The sequence below is a fragment of the Athene cunicularia genome (genome assembly GCF_003259725.1).
Source record: "Athene cunicularia isolate RWA chromosome 20 unlocalized genomic scaffold, athCun1 chr20_part1, whole genome shotgun sequence".
Lineage (NCBI taxonomy): Eukaryota > Metazoa > Chordata > Aves > Strigiformes > Strigidae > Athene > Athene cunicularia.
Genome location: NW_020799125.1, coordinates 13,168,480 through 13,184,988, shown reverse-complemented (window position 1 = coordinate 13,184,988; position 16,509 = coordinate 13,168,480). Strand labels below are relative to the sequence as shown.

Below are 16,509 nucleotides of genomic sequence, written 5' to 3'. Positions count from 1 at the left end.
CTCTCTGAGACACCACTCGGAAGGAAAAAAACCCCACAGATGCATATTATGGAAAAAAGGTGGCTGAAGGAGGCAGCAGCTCAGACATCTCAAGAAAGGAGCTTGAGCACATCTGACCCGTGAGGATGGGGCTCAGCATCTCCCACGTGCCCTGGCAGCTCTCTCCACCGAATCCAGGTCCCCCCCTGAGTGCCCGCCTGGCCTTCTCCTGGTACCCCCCTGCAGAGAGACGGGCACGGAGGTGTCGCGGGCAAGACCAGCCCCAGTTCTTCACAAGCCACAAAAGAAAAAAGGCAGAATGAGATGGCAAAGCCCGAGTGTCGGTGCTCTGAGGAGGCAGCACGATGTGTCCAATGTGTCAAGTGATACAAGTTGCTGTGGGGTTTTTTTTTCAGCTTTAAAAAAACCCAGGGAAACTGATCAAATGGAATGAACCAAAACTCCCCCTTTAGAGTCCGTTCGTATCTATTGCTGTCACGGATGCTGGGGTGGAGGACCGGGAGGTGGTTGCCGAGGTCTTCTCGAGGGCCGGGCTGGGCACGCCGTCCAGGCTCTTGGCGGCAGCTGCCGCTGACCGGCCCGTGGGCAGAGCCAGTGGCTTGCTCTGACCGTGCAGGCCCTGGCCGCAGATTCGGTGGTGCCTCTCCCAGTCCTTGTGCTGGCAGAAGGAGCCACAGTACCGGGCGATGTTGCAGCCACTGCACGTCTCACTGGCTTTGCGACCACAGTTCCAGCAACTCTGCAAGACCAAAGACGCCACACTTTAAAAGGGTTTAGTTTCCAAGAGCTGAAGGATGGTGCTGACTCAACAGCCCTTGAGGGGACTGTTCATCCCCCTCTGGCCTAGATTTAGTAATATTAAAATGAGCAATCCATTAATTCCCACCATTACACAGCCCTTTGCCAAGGGTACTAACCCCTACTCTTCTGCTCTGCCCAAAACGGCCTGCCAGACCGCACCAGTCACATCCTCTCCCCTAGATCCACCCAAACGCACAGAAGAAACAGCAGGCAAGGACTAAAAAACATGCTGCAGATGCTGCTATTCGGTCTTTTTATTTCCTGTTTTAAAGCAGCTCTATTGTGGTATCGCTCCCGGCCAAGTGCTCTCTGCAGGGATTACAGCGTGCTGCACAGGCACCATTTGCTTTGCACCCTGCCTAGCTGCACAAGAGGTCGGAGCAGGCTAATTTGGAAAAGAAAAAGCTCATTTGAAAGCCTCTCAGCCAGGTGGAAGCACTGCCAGAGCCCAAGCTTCAATCTGGAAGCGGAGCAAAGCCCCTCTAGCTGCTGGGAGAGGCGTCAGCTGGTGGGCTTACGGCATGCCACTGCTGCCTTAGGAGCGAGCGCGGGGGCAAGGGGCCAGCCCCGGGAGCTGTGGCTGCAGCTGCTCCGAGGAGGGGAGCCGGCAGATTAGCTTTCCTGCAGCTGGACTCGTGTGTTAGCAACCACATACTGGGGAGGGCAGGTTCAGCTGCAGAAAAGCAGCCTCTGCTGGGGCCCGCCTGGCTCTAACCGTGCCCGATGGGGCAACTCACACCGGCCACAAGAAAAAAAGTTGTCGAAGCCAGAGAGGGGGGTGGTGGGAGATGCTGGCTTGTACGAGGCAGCCCTGTTGTGAGGGAGAGCAGTGAGATTCCCTGCTCCCAGGGTCTGCACCGGAGCCACCAGCTCCTCGTGATGATTTACGGTCTGGCAGCGAAATGCCGAAGTGAGCGGGTCGGGGGGTGAGGCGCTCCGGAGTCAGCACGTCCCCGAGGCCCCTTGGTCTGCCCGGAGAAGCAGGACTCACGACCAAATAAAACCCCCACTGAAGCCTGCAGTAACTCTTGGAAAACTGGGTCACTGCTTTACAGCTGCTTGCACTTCAAGCAGTGTTTTTAAACTGTATTTCAGAAGTTACACGGCATGCCAGAATACACGACAGCTTTTCAGCACGGCCTGTAGAGAAGAGCCCTGGGGCTTGCATGGGAGCGTGCTGGCTGGGGGATGCTTGGCTGCTCCCGAGGTCCCACGCTGCTCCCCGGGACAGCTGGAGGAGGACACACTCCTCTGGTATTCCCCTACAGAGAAATCATTGCTTGTCTCACTTCTTCCATGGCTTCCTGAACAGTTCCACCCACTCCCATCATATGTTTACCGACTGGTGCATTCAACTTTCAGTGATTTAATTGGGAAATATCAGAGTTCAGACATACTTTTCTGTAACACCACCTAACATTTACATGGTTCCTTCCCAAGCCCTGGTCAGCAGGGTGAACTGAAACCCCGCAAGAGGAGGCAAACGGCCTTGCTGCCCACACAGCCCCAGTGGGCATTAACTCCATGTTCCCACCAGATTTTTGCTCAGCAGAAACAGAGGCAAAGCCTCTGCTCTTGTATTTGTGTGGAGAAAATAAAACCAGAAGCAAACCACACGTGGCTGGGCTGCAGTGATGCAGGAATTAACCATGCAATTCTCCTTGCCCAGTCCAGCTGAGATCTCCAAAGCTTAATGAAGTGAGCTTCCTGTTAATGAACAGTGAAGGTAAGTAATGACTGAGGAGCAGAAATAAATTCTCTGAGAAACCGATTCACCAGGTGTCACTGGCTGTGACCAATGTAAGAGTCTTCCCTTGTTTTCCAGTGTGCAAGTGTCTCATTAGGTGTTATGAGGCTTAGTAACTTAGGCTGATTCCCCTGAGCAAAAGGTTGTGGGTTTTTTTTAGGGTATCAATGCATCATTTTAGTTATTGATTGGAGAGAGACTTTTAAAAGCGAAAAGGGACAGGGGACCTGCAGGCTCCTGCTGGGTAAGACCTGGAGACCTTATGAGTCTTGGGAAGTCCCTTCCCAGGATGTCCCCCCTGGCACCTTACCTCTGTGGACTCTTCCTGCTCGTTTATCACCAAGAAAGCATCCTCGGTGGCCTGGCGCTTGGCGTCTGCGATGGTCTGCTCCATCCGAGCTCTCTCAGAGGCAATCATCTCAAAAGCCTTCTGCTCGGCCTCTGCCACCGCTTTCTGCACCTCCGACATGGCCTGGCGCTTCACCTCATTCACGGCTTCTTCTGGAAAAAAAATGCAGCTTCATCCACCCACCCCAGGAGTGGAATGAGCCTCAGAGAGATGAGAGATGTCGGGATGTGGCAGCATGTTGGCTGCAGCTGGGACGCCCAGGGCAGCAGGGATGAAGGGACATGGTCAGCACCAGCATCACGACTGCTCCTGGGAGCCGAGGGGCCACGCTTAGCCCCACGGGATCCCCACTGGCAGCATACAGAAGGAGCAAAGCACTTTGGAAAACCCAGGCTGGGGGCATTGCAGCCAGATGTGCACATCCTGGGGCCTTCCTGCAGCTGGGCTTCTCCAGTTCCTGCAGAGCAAATCTAGAGCATCTGTGTTTACCTCAACCGATCCGGCAGAATCCCTCACCGAGGTTACTAGCAAACACTTACCAGCTTTTTTCCATATCTCTTCGGTGACGTAGCCTGTGCCCGACCTGCCGCTGAACTCCCGCAATGAATCTGTTGGATAAGGGACACAGGGTGAGGTTGGCAAAGCCTCACCTTCCCCCACTGCTGCTTGAGCAAGTGCTTGGCAGTACCTTGGTACATCATGAGGCAGGGTAGAATTAACCAGCTAAAACTCAAAGCAGAAGATTCCTACAGTGAAAGCCATGCATCAAACACTCAGATTATAGACTACAACATTTAATTAGCACCTTGCATAATTTATGACACTATATAACCCATTTCCATCTTCTGGTACTCTATAACAACAGGCAATGCCTATAAATATATGTGCCATCAAACATCTGAGCTGCCCAGCGACTTCATGCATTGATCTATATGTCCAGAAATTTATATTAGGGGCAGCACTTTCCAATCCCAAGGGCAGTTCAAAGGCTTGAACTGACTCTGTCCTGCCAGAGCTCTTGGGGCGAGAGGTGTGTACGCAGCACCCATGACCCTGGGAAGAGCCTGTGTGACAGATGGGGACGGTCACATGGGGACGTAACACAGGCTGCAGTCACACAGGGAAGCTTCTCAGGAGCCTCGTCCTGTGTTCTATCTGCATCCCCCTTTTTAAGGCTTCAGAGTTACTTTCTGAAGGGTCAAAACAAAAAATAATTCATGTCAAAGGCTGGTGGGAGAACCAAAGCACTCCAGGAGGGCGGTGAGGTTAAGCCTGTGGTACACCTGAGGATGCATCTTGATCTTTAACTGCACCTTCTTGCAACAGCAACAGAGCTTGAAAATTAGCCCTAGGTCCCATGAGGGGGGAAAGCATCAACAATGCTCCCAACTTATAAAAAAAAATTAAATTATATCACCTTTAACAACATGGAGCTGTTAGTCACAATGTACTTAAATGTAGAAGGGCTAAAACCAGGCTGTGCTGCTCAGGCCATCGCGCGCGCGCAGCCACCCCACGGCCTCGCTCCATGCTGCTCTGCAGTCACAGCTGGAGCCACGGGTGCTTGGTTTCCGAGAAACTCCGATTAATATCTTCTATTTTAGTTCCTTTTGCTTGTGTACTTGTTATTGTTTTCCCAGGAAATACTGGTTCTTGCTGTCTGGAAACTATCAAAACTTGTTCAATTGCAGCTAAATCTGGGCTGGGCTCTAATTCAGATGGTTCTTTTTGACATGCAGGAGGATTCATTCTTTATTTTGTATACAAATAAGTTGAATGTATGTAAAATTGAGAGTTTTACTTTGACATTTATTAGTATTGCTAGAAAACATCCATCCTCATTACTGAATGATCAGCTGCTTTTTTCAGCATTTGATTTGCAGCAAATTTATTTGGATGGAAATTAGAGTTCTATTCAAATGCATAATATTGGCATTTCAGACTTGTTTTTTGTAAAGGGTCAAAACCTCCGCATACTGGATGGGAAAAATACTCAGCTTTAATAAAGTTAAGTTGACTCATGATACAAAAATAGAATTAATAACTCAGGTAGTAGCTCTTACAGCAGTCTTTGGTATTTTTAGAATTAGTAGACCTTGACATTTAAAATCCTTTAGGCAAGACAAAATGGAAAGGGAAGAGGGGTGGAACCAACCACCTCCCGCCTTTTCGTCCCCTGTTTCTCAGCTTGGAATGATCTTGGCTCGGGTTGCTCAGCTCGGTGACAAGGGAGATGCTCTCCTGGCACCAGCAGAAGGTGCTGCTGCTGCCCAAAGGTGCCTTCAGACCTCAGCAAATGCTGCTTCCAGGAGCTCACCCAGCTCCTGTCCAATGAGTTGTCTCTCTTCAAAGCTTTGAGAACAGCTATGCGCTGCTTAGGTATTTAATTTATATTATAATTTGAATGTATTATCATCACTTTATGCCTAATATAGCTGTGGTGTAATTAGACACCCACTTAAAAAGGTCGTGGCTCAGCACGCCCACCCTCGCTTACCGCTGCCGATGGAGTCGGAGCTGCTGGGGCTGTGCTGCCTGGAGACGAGCTCGCTGCCCGCCTTCCGCGGCTCGGCCGTCTCGCTGCACCGCCTCTTCCAGTAGTTGAGCTCTTCCCGATCGGCCTCCTGGCAGCGCCGCAGCACAGCCATCGAGCGCCGGGTCTTCTCCACCATCTCCATGATGCAGTTCAGGGCCTGCAGGGAGGAAGGGGTTCTCAGTCTTGCTCACGAGGTCGCCTCCCAAGCTGCTCGTTGAAGGCACCATGGAGGGACCATCGCAGGAAGATGAAACACAAGGTCATGTCCCAGCAACAGGCTCTGAGGATGAGGCAGTGTTCGAGCAGGTGGGTAAGATCTGGGGGCCGTACCATGCACAGCAGCGATGCCGAGCAGGGATGCAGCGCCCGGTGGGAAGGAGCTGTTCACACCCACCCCGTGAGGCCTTGGCCACCACAGGAGGTGGCTAAACTCCTTCAGGCCACGCTCCTGAAGGTGGAGGGGAAAAAACCACCACTTACTTATGGGAATAAGGTGCCCATGCAAGGGTTGGCTGCGGTCCTGGTGCCAACTCTCCATAGTCACATCCCAACTTGCAAATATTCAGCTATGGGGCCTCTACTCCGCCCCACACCCCCCACAAAAATCCATCAGCTTTAGAGAATAAGCAAGCGTGAGATCTCTCTGCTTTTACGATCAAAGCTGAATTTCAATCGCACCTCTCTAGGGGAAACACTCCAACGAAGTGCTTGGATGAGCAGCCTTGTTCAGAGAGAAAAAGCTGATTGCGGAAAGTCTGCCAGAAGTACCAAGTCTTGCGGTTTGTGTGCCTAGTGAGGCCCACAAAAGGCTGGCACCTCAGGAAAAAAAGTCTTTAAAAAAATAAAAATGTGTTTACTTATTCTGTAAGCTCCATATCTTACTGCACACAGCACATCTACACACTTGTCGGCCCAACGCTGGCCAGGCTGAGGCAGGAAAGACCCGTGTGGGACAAGGCTGGGTTTGGCTGCCCAGCCAGCCAGGGCAGCACAGGGCCATGCTCAGCAGAAGCTCCCCAGCTCCAGACACTTCACCCAGAGTGATCTGGGCTCCCACTAACCATGGGCAGAGAAAACCTGCCAGGAAAGCGCTACTGCTCTTATCTGTCCTCCCCGACATCCACCTTCTTGTGGTGGTTTGTTCCTCTACAAGCCGCTAGGAAAGGCTGGATATGGTATCAACAAGAAAATCACAAACTGGAGCAGGTGGAACACTGGGTTGCTGTGTCCCACAGAGCTTCCCACACCTCCTGCCGTTCCTTACGTGATCGAGATGTTTCCACTCGTCAGCCCACTCTCTCTCTGTGAGGCGGTGGTCCACCAGCTCATCCTGGTATCCCCCGTTCAAACCTGCAACAAACCACAGCCAGGGGCACGATTCGATGGACTGAGCTTCCAGTGCCGGTGGGGGAAGGTGGCCCCGAAGCGGTAACAAAGAGCTGCATTTCCAGCTACATAGAGCTGGGATTTTAAAACACAGCTGAAGGAGGTGGGTCTACAGGGGCAATTCCACCACAGTGCTTTCATCCCTGTCGGTGCCTCATCTCAAAAGTGCTACAACCCACTCACAGGTCTGGATCTGACCTGCTGAGGAGCCAGCTCCCTCATTAAAATCCCACAGGAGCTCAGAGCTTGTGATTCAGGCTGCTCTGCTGGAAACACAGCGTGTGCCTCCCACAACCCCCCAGGGAGAAACAGGGCCGGGGGTCAGCTCTGCTCTCCAGCTTTAGTGATCTTGGAAAAGTTACTTCTTATTTCCCCTGCCCTCCACTCTTGCCTGCCAGGTTGGCTACACTCAACTCACACACCAGCTCCTTCCTCCTCACCCTCATCGTCTCCAGCCTTTACAAGTACACAGGGAAATACAAACTCTCAATCTTCCCACTTAACGTCCCACGATCAGTTGTTTTCTCCAAATTCCCTGCAAAAACTCAGCTGAGGACATGCCCAGCATTACACAGCTTTGGGTGCGAGTGGCCAAGCAGGGACTGATGCCAAAGCTCAACTGCTGGACCTCACAGCTCCTATGACTAAAAGCCCTCCTGGCTTTCTTACCAAGACCACTGTGCCTGTCCCGAATCTCTCTGTGCTCCAACATCTTGCTAGGGTCCCTGTAGAGGTGGGAGGTCGCAATATCTTCCAAGGTGTAGTGCTGAAGGGGCGGCGGGGTGGGGTGGAACTGCCCCCCGGGGTTCATCAGGGGGATTGTCAGGGCAGGGCTGTGTCGGGGCGCGGGGCTGATGGTGCACACCCTCTTGGCCGGAGGCTCTGTCGGCAGCGGCTCCCTCTCAAAGCTGTTGTCTTCCCTTCTGCAACCACACCAGCAGAGAGAGGTGTTCGTTAGCACCACATAAATGTACTCAGGAAGGGAAAGATGCAGACTGACAATCAGCAGAGCTTGGGCAGCGATGTTTTTACCAGGGGGTAAAGGCAGGGAGCTAAAACAAACATGCTCAAACTTGTGAACAAATCCACAAAATGACCCTGTCAAAGAGAAAGTTCAAGATGTCCAAGTGCTGTGATTCATCTTTCTGAGCATGACCAAATTAAAATTTCACAGTTTTTATAAATTTGAAGCATGCTCCACATAATTACGTAACAACTTTTAACTTGGAATAAGAAGTGGTGAAAATGAACTGCATGCTTCTCAGCCCTGACAGTGCCTCCGCTCGCCGCCCCGGGAGGCAGAGAACTGCTCAGCTCTCCAGCTCAGGCTTTTTAGAGCTACCCAGCAAGTCCTCCTGGGACAGAGCCTGCCTGAAAGAGGATCCCAACCTGAATTCACAGTGTATGAGGAGCAAACATTGGTGTTTTATTAACAGCCACAGAAGTCTCTGGGAGTGACAAGATCCTACTGTTTAGCCCTGGATGCTGCCTGAAGCTTCGACAGCAAAGTTGAAAGAGAAGTCACAACTTTGAGAACCTCGCAGAGCAATGGAAGCTGTTTTTACCTGTCTGGACTGTGCCTCTTCCCATTCCCGTTCACCTCGATCAGGAGCTCGGAGGAGTCAGCGGGGGATGTGGTGTTTGTGTTCAGCAGGATGTGCTCGTGCTGTGCCAGGTACTGGGAGGGCGTCTGCTTGGCAGCCCGGGCGCAGTGCAGCAGCTCTCTCTGCAGCAGCGGGAGGTTGGCCTGGAAAAGAAGCGTGGGTCTGGTTTATGCAGGCGGCAGGCAGGCCTTTCCAGCTGTTCGCAGAAGGTCTGCTCTGCACACCTAATCCCTCAGAGCAGTAACACCTAGAGCCTGTGGCCTCCGCTCAGGATCCTCCAGCTCCCAGTGTCTGCAAGGTCAGATTTACCTGTATTTTCTCAAGAGCTGAGGATGACCTGACGTCAGTGCCCCCAAAAATCAAGTGTCATGGGAGGGGCTTGGTGTTTCCAGCATCTAACCACCCCAGACATGCCCTGTACACCAACACTTCAAGTATTCTAGATCTGAACATTTGCAAATAAGATAATAAGATCAGAAGCTGCTGAATGGAACTTGGTTTGTCTCCTTTATCCCTAACATACAAGCAGACATATGTGGCATTCGTTATAACGTTAGCTTTCCACAAGCCAGTCCCACATGGCCACTGCTACGGTCTGTGCAGTCTGTCTTGGACTTTAACAGGATTGCCATGGTGCTGGAAATGAGAGCTTTCCCAGCAAGGACACACTGCCAAGTGGCAGACTGGCACACAGAGCGCCGGCAAGCCCCACCAGCTCCCTGTCACCTTCAGAAAGGGGATCACAAATGGCCGGAGGGGGAAGTTCGTTGCCTCTTGCAGCTTGCAGTGAAATTCCTCGATTGTCACCGTTGAGTTCTGAGAAAAGAAATTAAAAAATGAAATGACAATTTGTTCTTACTTTTAGACACATGGGAAACAGCTCCAAATGAACAGAACTGGAAGGGAGACTGCATCTGCCACTACAGGACTGACAACGTTTGCATCAGACCCTGCCTAACACAGCCAAAAAGACTCAGGCCAATGGAGTAGAAATGCTGCACTAGGCGAGGGGTGAACGCTGTGCACAGCCAGCGCTGCCCAGCCCAACATCCTCCCAGCTCTGGGGCTGGGAGGCAGGGATGGGCTCCCGGCAGGCAGCAGGACCCAGCTGGCATCTCCTGCACCCTGGCCAGGGGCAGGCTGCCGGGAGCCATACAGCGATTCCAGATGCTCAAGGCTGCAGGCCGTCCTCCCTCTCAGCTCATCTCACCTAATCCATCCACAAGGTCAGCATCAGCCTGCTGCTCACCCCACTCGCACGATCCCCCCTGGCCTGACCTGCATCCCTGTGGCTGTGCAGGCTGGGTGCTCCCCGGGACAGCAGCATTTGATAACCTGTACGTACAAAGTTCACCCCTGCGGCAATTACCATGATCAGTGGTGAGGACAACAGGCAGAGGAACCTGGACAGCTTATCATTTCCCTTCCAAAGGGTAAGCTGAGGTACTACCCTACACCCATGGAAATGTATACGCCTGCCTTCAGCAGCAGCAGCAGCATTTTGCATCCAGTGCTCGAGCACCGTGAAAGCCCCCGAGGCCATGGACAGACCCACATTCGCTCTGCCTGTGCCAACCTTAGAAGCAGAACTACTCCAGGCTGCCTGCGGTCTGGCTACCTTTGCTGTGTGCTGAGCCTCAAAAGAAACCTGCCAAAAGCCAGAGATCAGCTTAGAGCAGCGCTGGGAGCTGCACTGGACCCCAGCCAGGCAGGCGGCTGGTGCTGTGCTCCAGGGTCTCGGTCCAGAGTATGGGCTCGCACAGCATTTCTACCAGTCAGTTTCTATACCTGCAAATATTAAGTCACAATTCCACAGCAAGACCTGCTCCTTTGTTTTTTGAAGGGTGTTTTCAGCTGTCTGTAGCTACAGAAGGGCATGATGCACTTTTTATGCACCCATACACTGCCACCGACCCCAGCTCTCACAAATCCAAGGGTAGGACTGCACAAGAAGGGCAGACGATGCCTACAGGTTATTTACCAAGCCTCTTCCTGTAGCTACACCTTCAGACTGTCACAACCAAAGAATCAATGCCTTTGGTACTGCAGGCAAATATGCAATCAGCAAAGCAGCAGCACACCAGAAGCCTGGACCTCCTTTTCTGCAACAGCAGCCTTCCATCCTCTGCAGACCTTGGTAACAGTCAGCCTTGCTGTGCTGGTGGGCTTGTTTAAGACATGCAGGAGCAGCCCATCAAGGAAAAAAAACCCAATAAATACATCACTGCCTATCATAAATTAAATCTTTGCAGTGTCCAGATATTCTCTGCACACTCAAGAGCAGAGAAGCACTACCAGCTTTTCAGAGCAAGTCCCTGCTAGTGCCAGGACTCAGCTCCCGAGCAGCACCCCTGCTTTTCCATGACACCTGGCTGCCTTCCAGAGCAAAGCAGGTTTGAGCACCCTGAAGTCAGGGCAGCACTAATGAAACAGTGGCTGGAACTGGCATTTCTTTGTATGGAGGCAGATCAGAGGCAAAGTGATCCATGGTCAGGGTCAGGCATGAGAAAGAAAACACTTTCCTTAGTATAAAACTACAGGCTCCTCTGAATTGTGTGAAAAGTTTCATTCATGAGGGGAAATGGAGAAACCCAGCATAGCTCATGCCTTCCAGCAAGCCCATGGCACCAGACGTGTGGCCTTTATAGAAAAGCTTAGACCAAATCCTTCCAAGTTTTCCTAAGTTCAGCTGCACCCAAGCTCATGCCAAAGCCACTGGACAGCTTTTTGAAACCCACCAAAGACAAGAAAAAAAGAAGTCAGCAAGTCTACTAGAAAGCATAAACATTACAGAGTCTTGCTCAGTCAACAGCTCTGCTCGTAAAGACACCAACAGATAATGTTGTGTAACAGGCAGGCGCTGGCTGCCAGGATCCCATCGCCACAGGGCTCTGGCAGAAGCAAGGCAGCCTGGGCCAGCACGAGGGGCTTACCACTAGTGCCAGGACGAGGGTCCGGACCTTCTCCCCAATCTCTGGTGAAATGTCGTTGCCGAACTGCTGCAGAGTAGTGAGGAAGCGCTTCAGCTTGCTGAGCTGCCGGGCGCCACATGTGGCTGGAAGCTGCTGGTTCGTCAGTGAGGAGGAGGAGGAGGAGGAAGGACCGTTGCTAAATCTCTGGGGTGGGGATGGTGCCCCGTTCAGTGTCGGGGGGGAATGGTTTATTCCGTTGGGCACTGCAAATGGGAGACAGAAGCATTACCGAGCATCAGACATGCACGTCCCTGTGGTCTGGTGTTTACGAGGATCCATCTTCCACCCAAGAACCTGCTGCTGCTGGTTAATCACTGCTAGCAAACTGGGCAAGAAAAGGGCCATGGCCAGAGCAGAGCCTGCATGCTATGCCGGAGGGCACCCAGATGGTCACAGGCGACGTGTGTGCCTTCTCGTCCACCTTCCCTGAGCTCATGGGGACGCTCTGCAGCTGCCAGCGCATAAGAACCATGCGCCCAGCCAAGGCATCCACAGGAGTTTTCCTTACAGGATTGCTCAGGTGTGATTTATAGCACTGCCAGTGATTTCCTTGGCATTTCTCTCCTCCGCCAGCTCCATGCGCACGGCCAAACACTGCAGAATTGGGGCTCAGCAGAGCAGGCACACCTCCATCCACGAGGACACGGGGTCAGCTGCATAAAGCCGATGCTGTGGCAGACGGAGCTGTGTCATATGCTCAGCCCGATGAATTAAACGTGCTTTAGCTCAAAGTTTACAGCCCTCGGCAAGAATCACTGAGCAGCGTTTTCTGGTCTGAGTCAGGCTGAAAATTACACCAGATGATCCAAGGGTCCTTCCCAGCCCCATTGTTTACAACGTCACCAGTGCTCCCTACAGCCGGGGCCCCACTGCCAGGATAGTGCAGCTCAGGTGCCTCCACCTCACCCCGAGGAAGGCTGTTGGCATCCCGCCCCCTGCTGCACCTCCCTGGGGATCTACAGGAAGTTTTGCAAACACGTTGTTTTTTCCAACCTGGTCCCATCTGTAACTTTGCCTCCTGTAAGCAGCAAGCATGTCGAAACAGACTGAAGGGCTGGAAGTTTGGGAACTCGGCAAGGGATTAGAATAAATTGTTGACATCCCTGCGCCACCATTGTGCAATCTAGAGCCCTGTCTGAAGAGCAGCTGTGTGCTTGGGGCCTCCAGTCAGTATAAACTCAGAATTTTAGAGGTGAAAAGTACATCACTGTAAATATAGTTTTAGCTGATCCACTGGGTTATCCTTAAAAGCCCAGCCCTGAATTCTTTATGGATGCAAGCACAGAAGAGAAAGCGACAAGCTATAAAAAACACTTCAAATGACAGCGTTCAGAGCAGAAGCACTGAAGCCACTCGGCAGAGCTGCCCCTTACATGCAGGGCAGGGGAAGGTGTGTGCCATGATGGAGCAGCAGCTTGCAAAAAAAGATGCCAAAATTTCCGCTGCAGCTTCGCGAGGATCATACCAAATGATCACGACCCCAGTGAGGGTTTTTTGGAGAAGGTGGCAGGAGGTACTTGAACGGTTAAACCGCTCTGGAGCACACTGGGGTCAGAGGCTGGAAAGGCTCCACACACCTGGACCTGCCATGGTGAGCATGGGAGGGAACTCAAGAAGACTAACAAGAATCAGTTAAGATGCAAGGGAAAGATAAGGCTAGAGAGACCATCAAAGGTGGTTCCTGCTAACAGGGTCTTCTGCAGCATAACAAATACAGAGAGATGATGAAATGAAGGCAAAGGACAGGACTCAGAGGATGAAGGTGCAAAGAGAAAGTGAGCTTATGCCTCTTGTTATGGAGCAATGCAACCTGAAAAACTCCTGTCCATGCCAGCTTCCCCAGAGCAGCAAAGGACCAGAAATGTCCTGCAGACAACACATACTTGCAGGGTTAGCAACATGGAATACCAGCAAACGCAGAGCTACGTGAAAGGTAAGGCTGCTGGCAATTACTCATGAAGAACATTTATTACATGATGAAAGTGTTTATAAATAGGAAGGAAAGCCACCCAGAGAAGCCCCTCTCAGAGGACTGCACAACTCTGCACTCTCTAGCAGCCACAACCGAGGTGCTTTACCCTCTTCTCTATTTCAGTTCCTCTTATTCTTTCAAATGAAAGACTAGGGAGAGAAACAAGCTCTATTTATACTCCAGGAGAAGTAGGGGCTGTGCAACCCAGCTGGGGGGCTGCAGGGGACCCTCGGGGGAGGCTGCCAAGGATGGGAGTGACAGATGTTGATGGACTCAGGTGATGCCACGGAAGCAGAGCGAGTTGGGTTGGCTCCAGGCTGCTGTTAGATGCAGCCCCCGTAACCGCTCTCTGTGTTTGTAGGTTTAATCTGACCCCTCCTGCAAACGGTGTTACCGCAGGGTGGCTGGCGGTTATCTGCTCCTGCACGTCGCCAGGATCTGCTCCGCCACAGACCACAGAGCCAGGCTGGGACCTCTATTTCCCGGTGAGAAGGTACTCATGAAGCAAGCTGAGGTGGCTTACAGAGACCGGTGGGATTACAGCTGTGAGGAAAGGAGGATGCTAAATTCCTGGGAACATAAAAGCCATCATCTAGGGCTGCTCTGTTAAATTCTGCCTTAGGTCTTCAGTACTCAAAGGCTTTGTTGCTTCTCCAACTCTTTTGTTACTGATCCACAGGCAGGCATGGCCTTCCTCCAGCATGCTCCTCCTCGCCTGTCCAAGCCATGAGATTTCACAGGGCAGAGGACACACCCACTGACTCTGACAAAGACCCTTCAGTGCAACGGACAAGTAAAAAGCAAGAATAAACTTCACCACAGGCTGTATCTCTCATCTCTCTTGGAAAGAAGCAATCAAGTCATCTGCAATCAGCAGATTCAAGCTCCTTGGCCCTTAACAGTGTGCCGAACAACCTCATTTGAAAAATTAATTTCTGTCACTTTGCTAATGATCATCTTCTGCGTGAGCAAAAGGAGAGCCATTAAAAACCCCTCAGCGCATAAAGCTGGGGACAACGTGTCTGGCGGGATAACCCAGCGATTAGTGCTATTGCCAGCATCATGCAATACATCAGTGTGTGTCCTGAAAGAGGCTGGATTGTAAATCTCCAAAATCCATTGCCAGTGTGAAACTGTGAGATATCCCAGACACCATTGTGGACAGCAAAGCAATGCGGAACCAGCCAGGAAGATGCTCAGCGCAGGAAAAAAGGGGTGAGGAGGGCTTGGAAAATATGTACATGCCACGTGTGGGGGTCAGATAACTCTGTGCCCAACAAAGTAAAGCAGCTTTGCTCCAGAATGATGCTTTTAAAAAGACATTAAATGGCATAAATATCAGCTAAGGGACAAAAAAAAAAAATCTGTACTCTTTATAGACTGTGAGAAAAGGCTGTACACGTCCACTCCGTCCACAGAGTCACCTCCGTGCAACACCCTGCTAGAAGCAAGGCTGGGCAGGGCCAGGATCTACTGCAGCTTAATAGCAAAGATTATAAAGTGAAGATGGAGAAAAGAGAAGCTGGATGGACAGCAAGGAATTTCCAAGGCTGAGAAATTAAAAAAAAGGAAAACTTTCTAATCTCCACTACAGAAACGCTGTCTGCGAAGTGAGATACAGCAGAGAGGGAATTAACTCCTCCAAAAGATACAGTGAAATGCCTGGCTCTTGGCTTGTTTGAAGCTGACCTGATAAAAGACTTCAATTTCTTATGGAGTCTGGCAGAAATCAAGGCTGCACCTGCAAGAAGGACTCAAGGCAGCACTAGGAGTAAGGCAGGAGCAGGTGGGGTTTGGGGAGACGACAGACCCCTTTATACATCCTGCAGAGGCAGCAGAACAGGAGAGAAGCCCCAGCCACCCCTTCCTTACAGCCCTGCAGCGTGGCTAACGCTTGCCGTGCTGGTGAGCAGCCCTGGCCGACGGCTGAGACATCCCCGGTGACTTCTATAAGCAGAAGTTTTCCTCCTGGCTAGAGCTGGTCCCAGGGAAAAGCATGTTACTGGGGTCTTACGTGCAGTCGGGGTGAAGGACACGGGCCGGGGTCCGCCAGGGTTCACAGGGGGCAGCGGTGGCATGTTGGGAGGAGAGGACCTGGACTGTATCTTCACTTCCACGGGCGATCCGGGCATCACTGGCACCCTCTTCTCACCAGCAACTGTGTGAAGAGAAGGTGGTAACGCTTAGTGACAGTCACAGACAAGCATCTCCCCACCCAGCATGTGAAGTACAGTTGCAAGGGCAAAGATGGGAAGGGGTGAAGGAGAAAAATCACAGGATGCTCCCACACTGCTGTGCATGGCCTTGGCGGGCAGCGGGTGTCCTGGGGTGCTGCCGGGCAGGCTCAGGATGCCTGTGTTCACCATCTCAGACTCTCAAATGCATCTTTTCACCCCTTGTGCCCAAAGATGCTTCCTCAAAATATTTCTGCCCACTTGCTTTGCTTTTCTCCCCCATAAGACCCCCTTGGCCCATGCTGGTGTGCACGGGGCAGGACTGCTGAGTGAGGGGTGCCGAGGTTCCACTGCCAGCCCTGCTCTCCAATGAGAAAAAACACATTCCAAAGCAGCCACTTCGGCAAACAGCTCTCTGACCAGCTTTTCACGTTTGCTTTTTAAAAAAAATTCACAAATTAGATGTTCCTACACCTCCTCTCTTGCACCAGGGCGTTCCTTGCTGCCAGCACAGCCTCCCCATGGCTGCACACACCCCGCACCCACTTGGCTTCTCTGGAGGAACTGCCAGGCTGCAGCCATGCAATGGTCAGCTCGGTTTTTGGGTGGGTGCTGGCCCGCTGTGCAGGGCCCATCAGTGCAACATTGACAGCAGCTGTGTCAGAAGTGACTGAAATGCTCATGGCATTGTAAAAACAAGCCCATATCAGCTAGTCATACCCTCTCTCCGGCATGGAGACTCTGATGCCTAATACAGCACCAGTTCATGCCACAGTTTCTTTTTCAGCCTCTGAGGGTCCCTCCTGAGGACCCAAGCTCTGGCGGTATGTCCCAGCCCAGCTGACCCATTTGGTCACGCTCCTGGCTCCAGCATGGCTTAAATCAGCCTCAGAAGCTTCCTTGGGGAGAAAGGAGAGAAAAGGAGGAAATGTGTGCTTATGCAAGCCTTAGGGGAGGTGTTGGGATTT

General features: G+C 51.9%; 1 protein-coding gene across 3 annotated transcripts in view; it reads right to left on the bottom strand.

The window, feature by feature from the left end:
* Positions 1 to 358: 358 nt before the first annotated feature.
* The window catches only part of CBFA2T2 (CBFA2/RUNX1 translocation partner 2), a 60,866-nt gene continuing 44,715 nt past the window's right edge, over positions 359 to 16,509 (bottom strand). For 2 of the 3 annotated variants that reach the window (XM_026862052.1, XM_026862051.1), the window contains exons 2-11: positions 15,382 to 15,525; positions 11,357 to 11,598; positions 9,150 to 9,239; positions 8,385 to 8,566; positions 7,489 to 7,742; positions 6,698 to 6,783; positions 5,395 to 5,590; positions 3,437 to 3,505; positions 2,859 to 3,049; positions 359 to 739 (exon numbers count right to left, since the gene is read on the bottom strand). In XM_026862052.1, coding sequence (XP_026717853.1) covers positions 449 to 739; positions 2,859 to 3,049; positions 3,437 to 3,505; positions 5,395 to 5,590; positions 6,698 to 6,783; positions 7,489 to 7,742; positions 8,385 to 8,566; positions 9,150 to 9,239; positions 11,357 to 11,598; positions 15,382 to 15,499 — 1,719 coding nt within the window. In that variant the 5' untranslated portion in view covers positions 15,500 to 15,525 and the 3' untranslated portion in view covers positions 359 to 448. The remainder of the gene's footprint in view (positions 740 to 2,858; positions 3,050 to 3,436; positions 3,506 to 5,394; positions 5,591 to 6,697; positions 6,784 to 7,488; positions 7,743 to 8,384; positions 8,567 to 9,149; positions 9,240 to 11,356; positions 11,599 to 15,381; positions 15,526 to 16,509) is intronic. The other variant, XM_026862053.1, reaches the window with a different exon arrangement.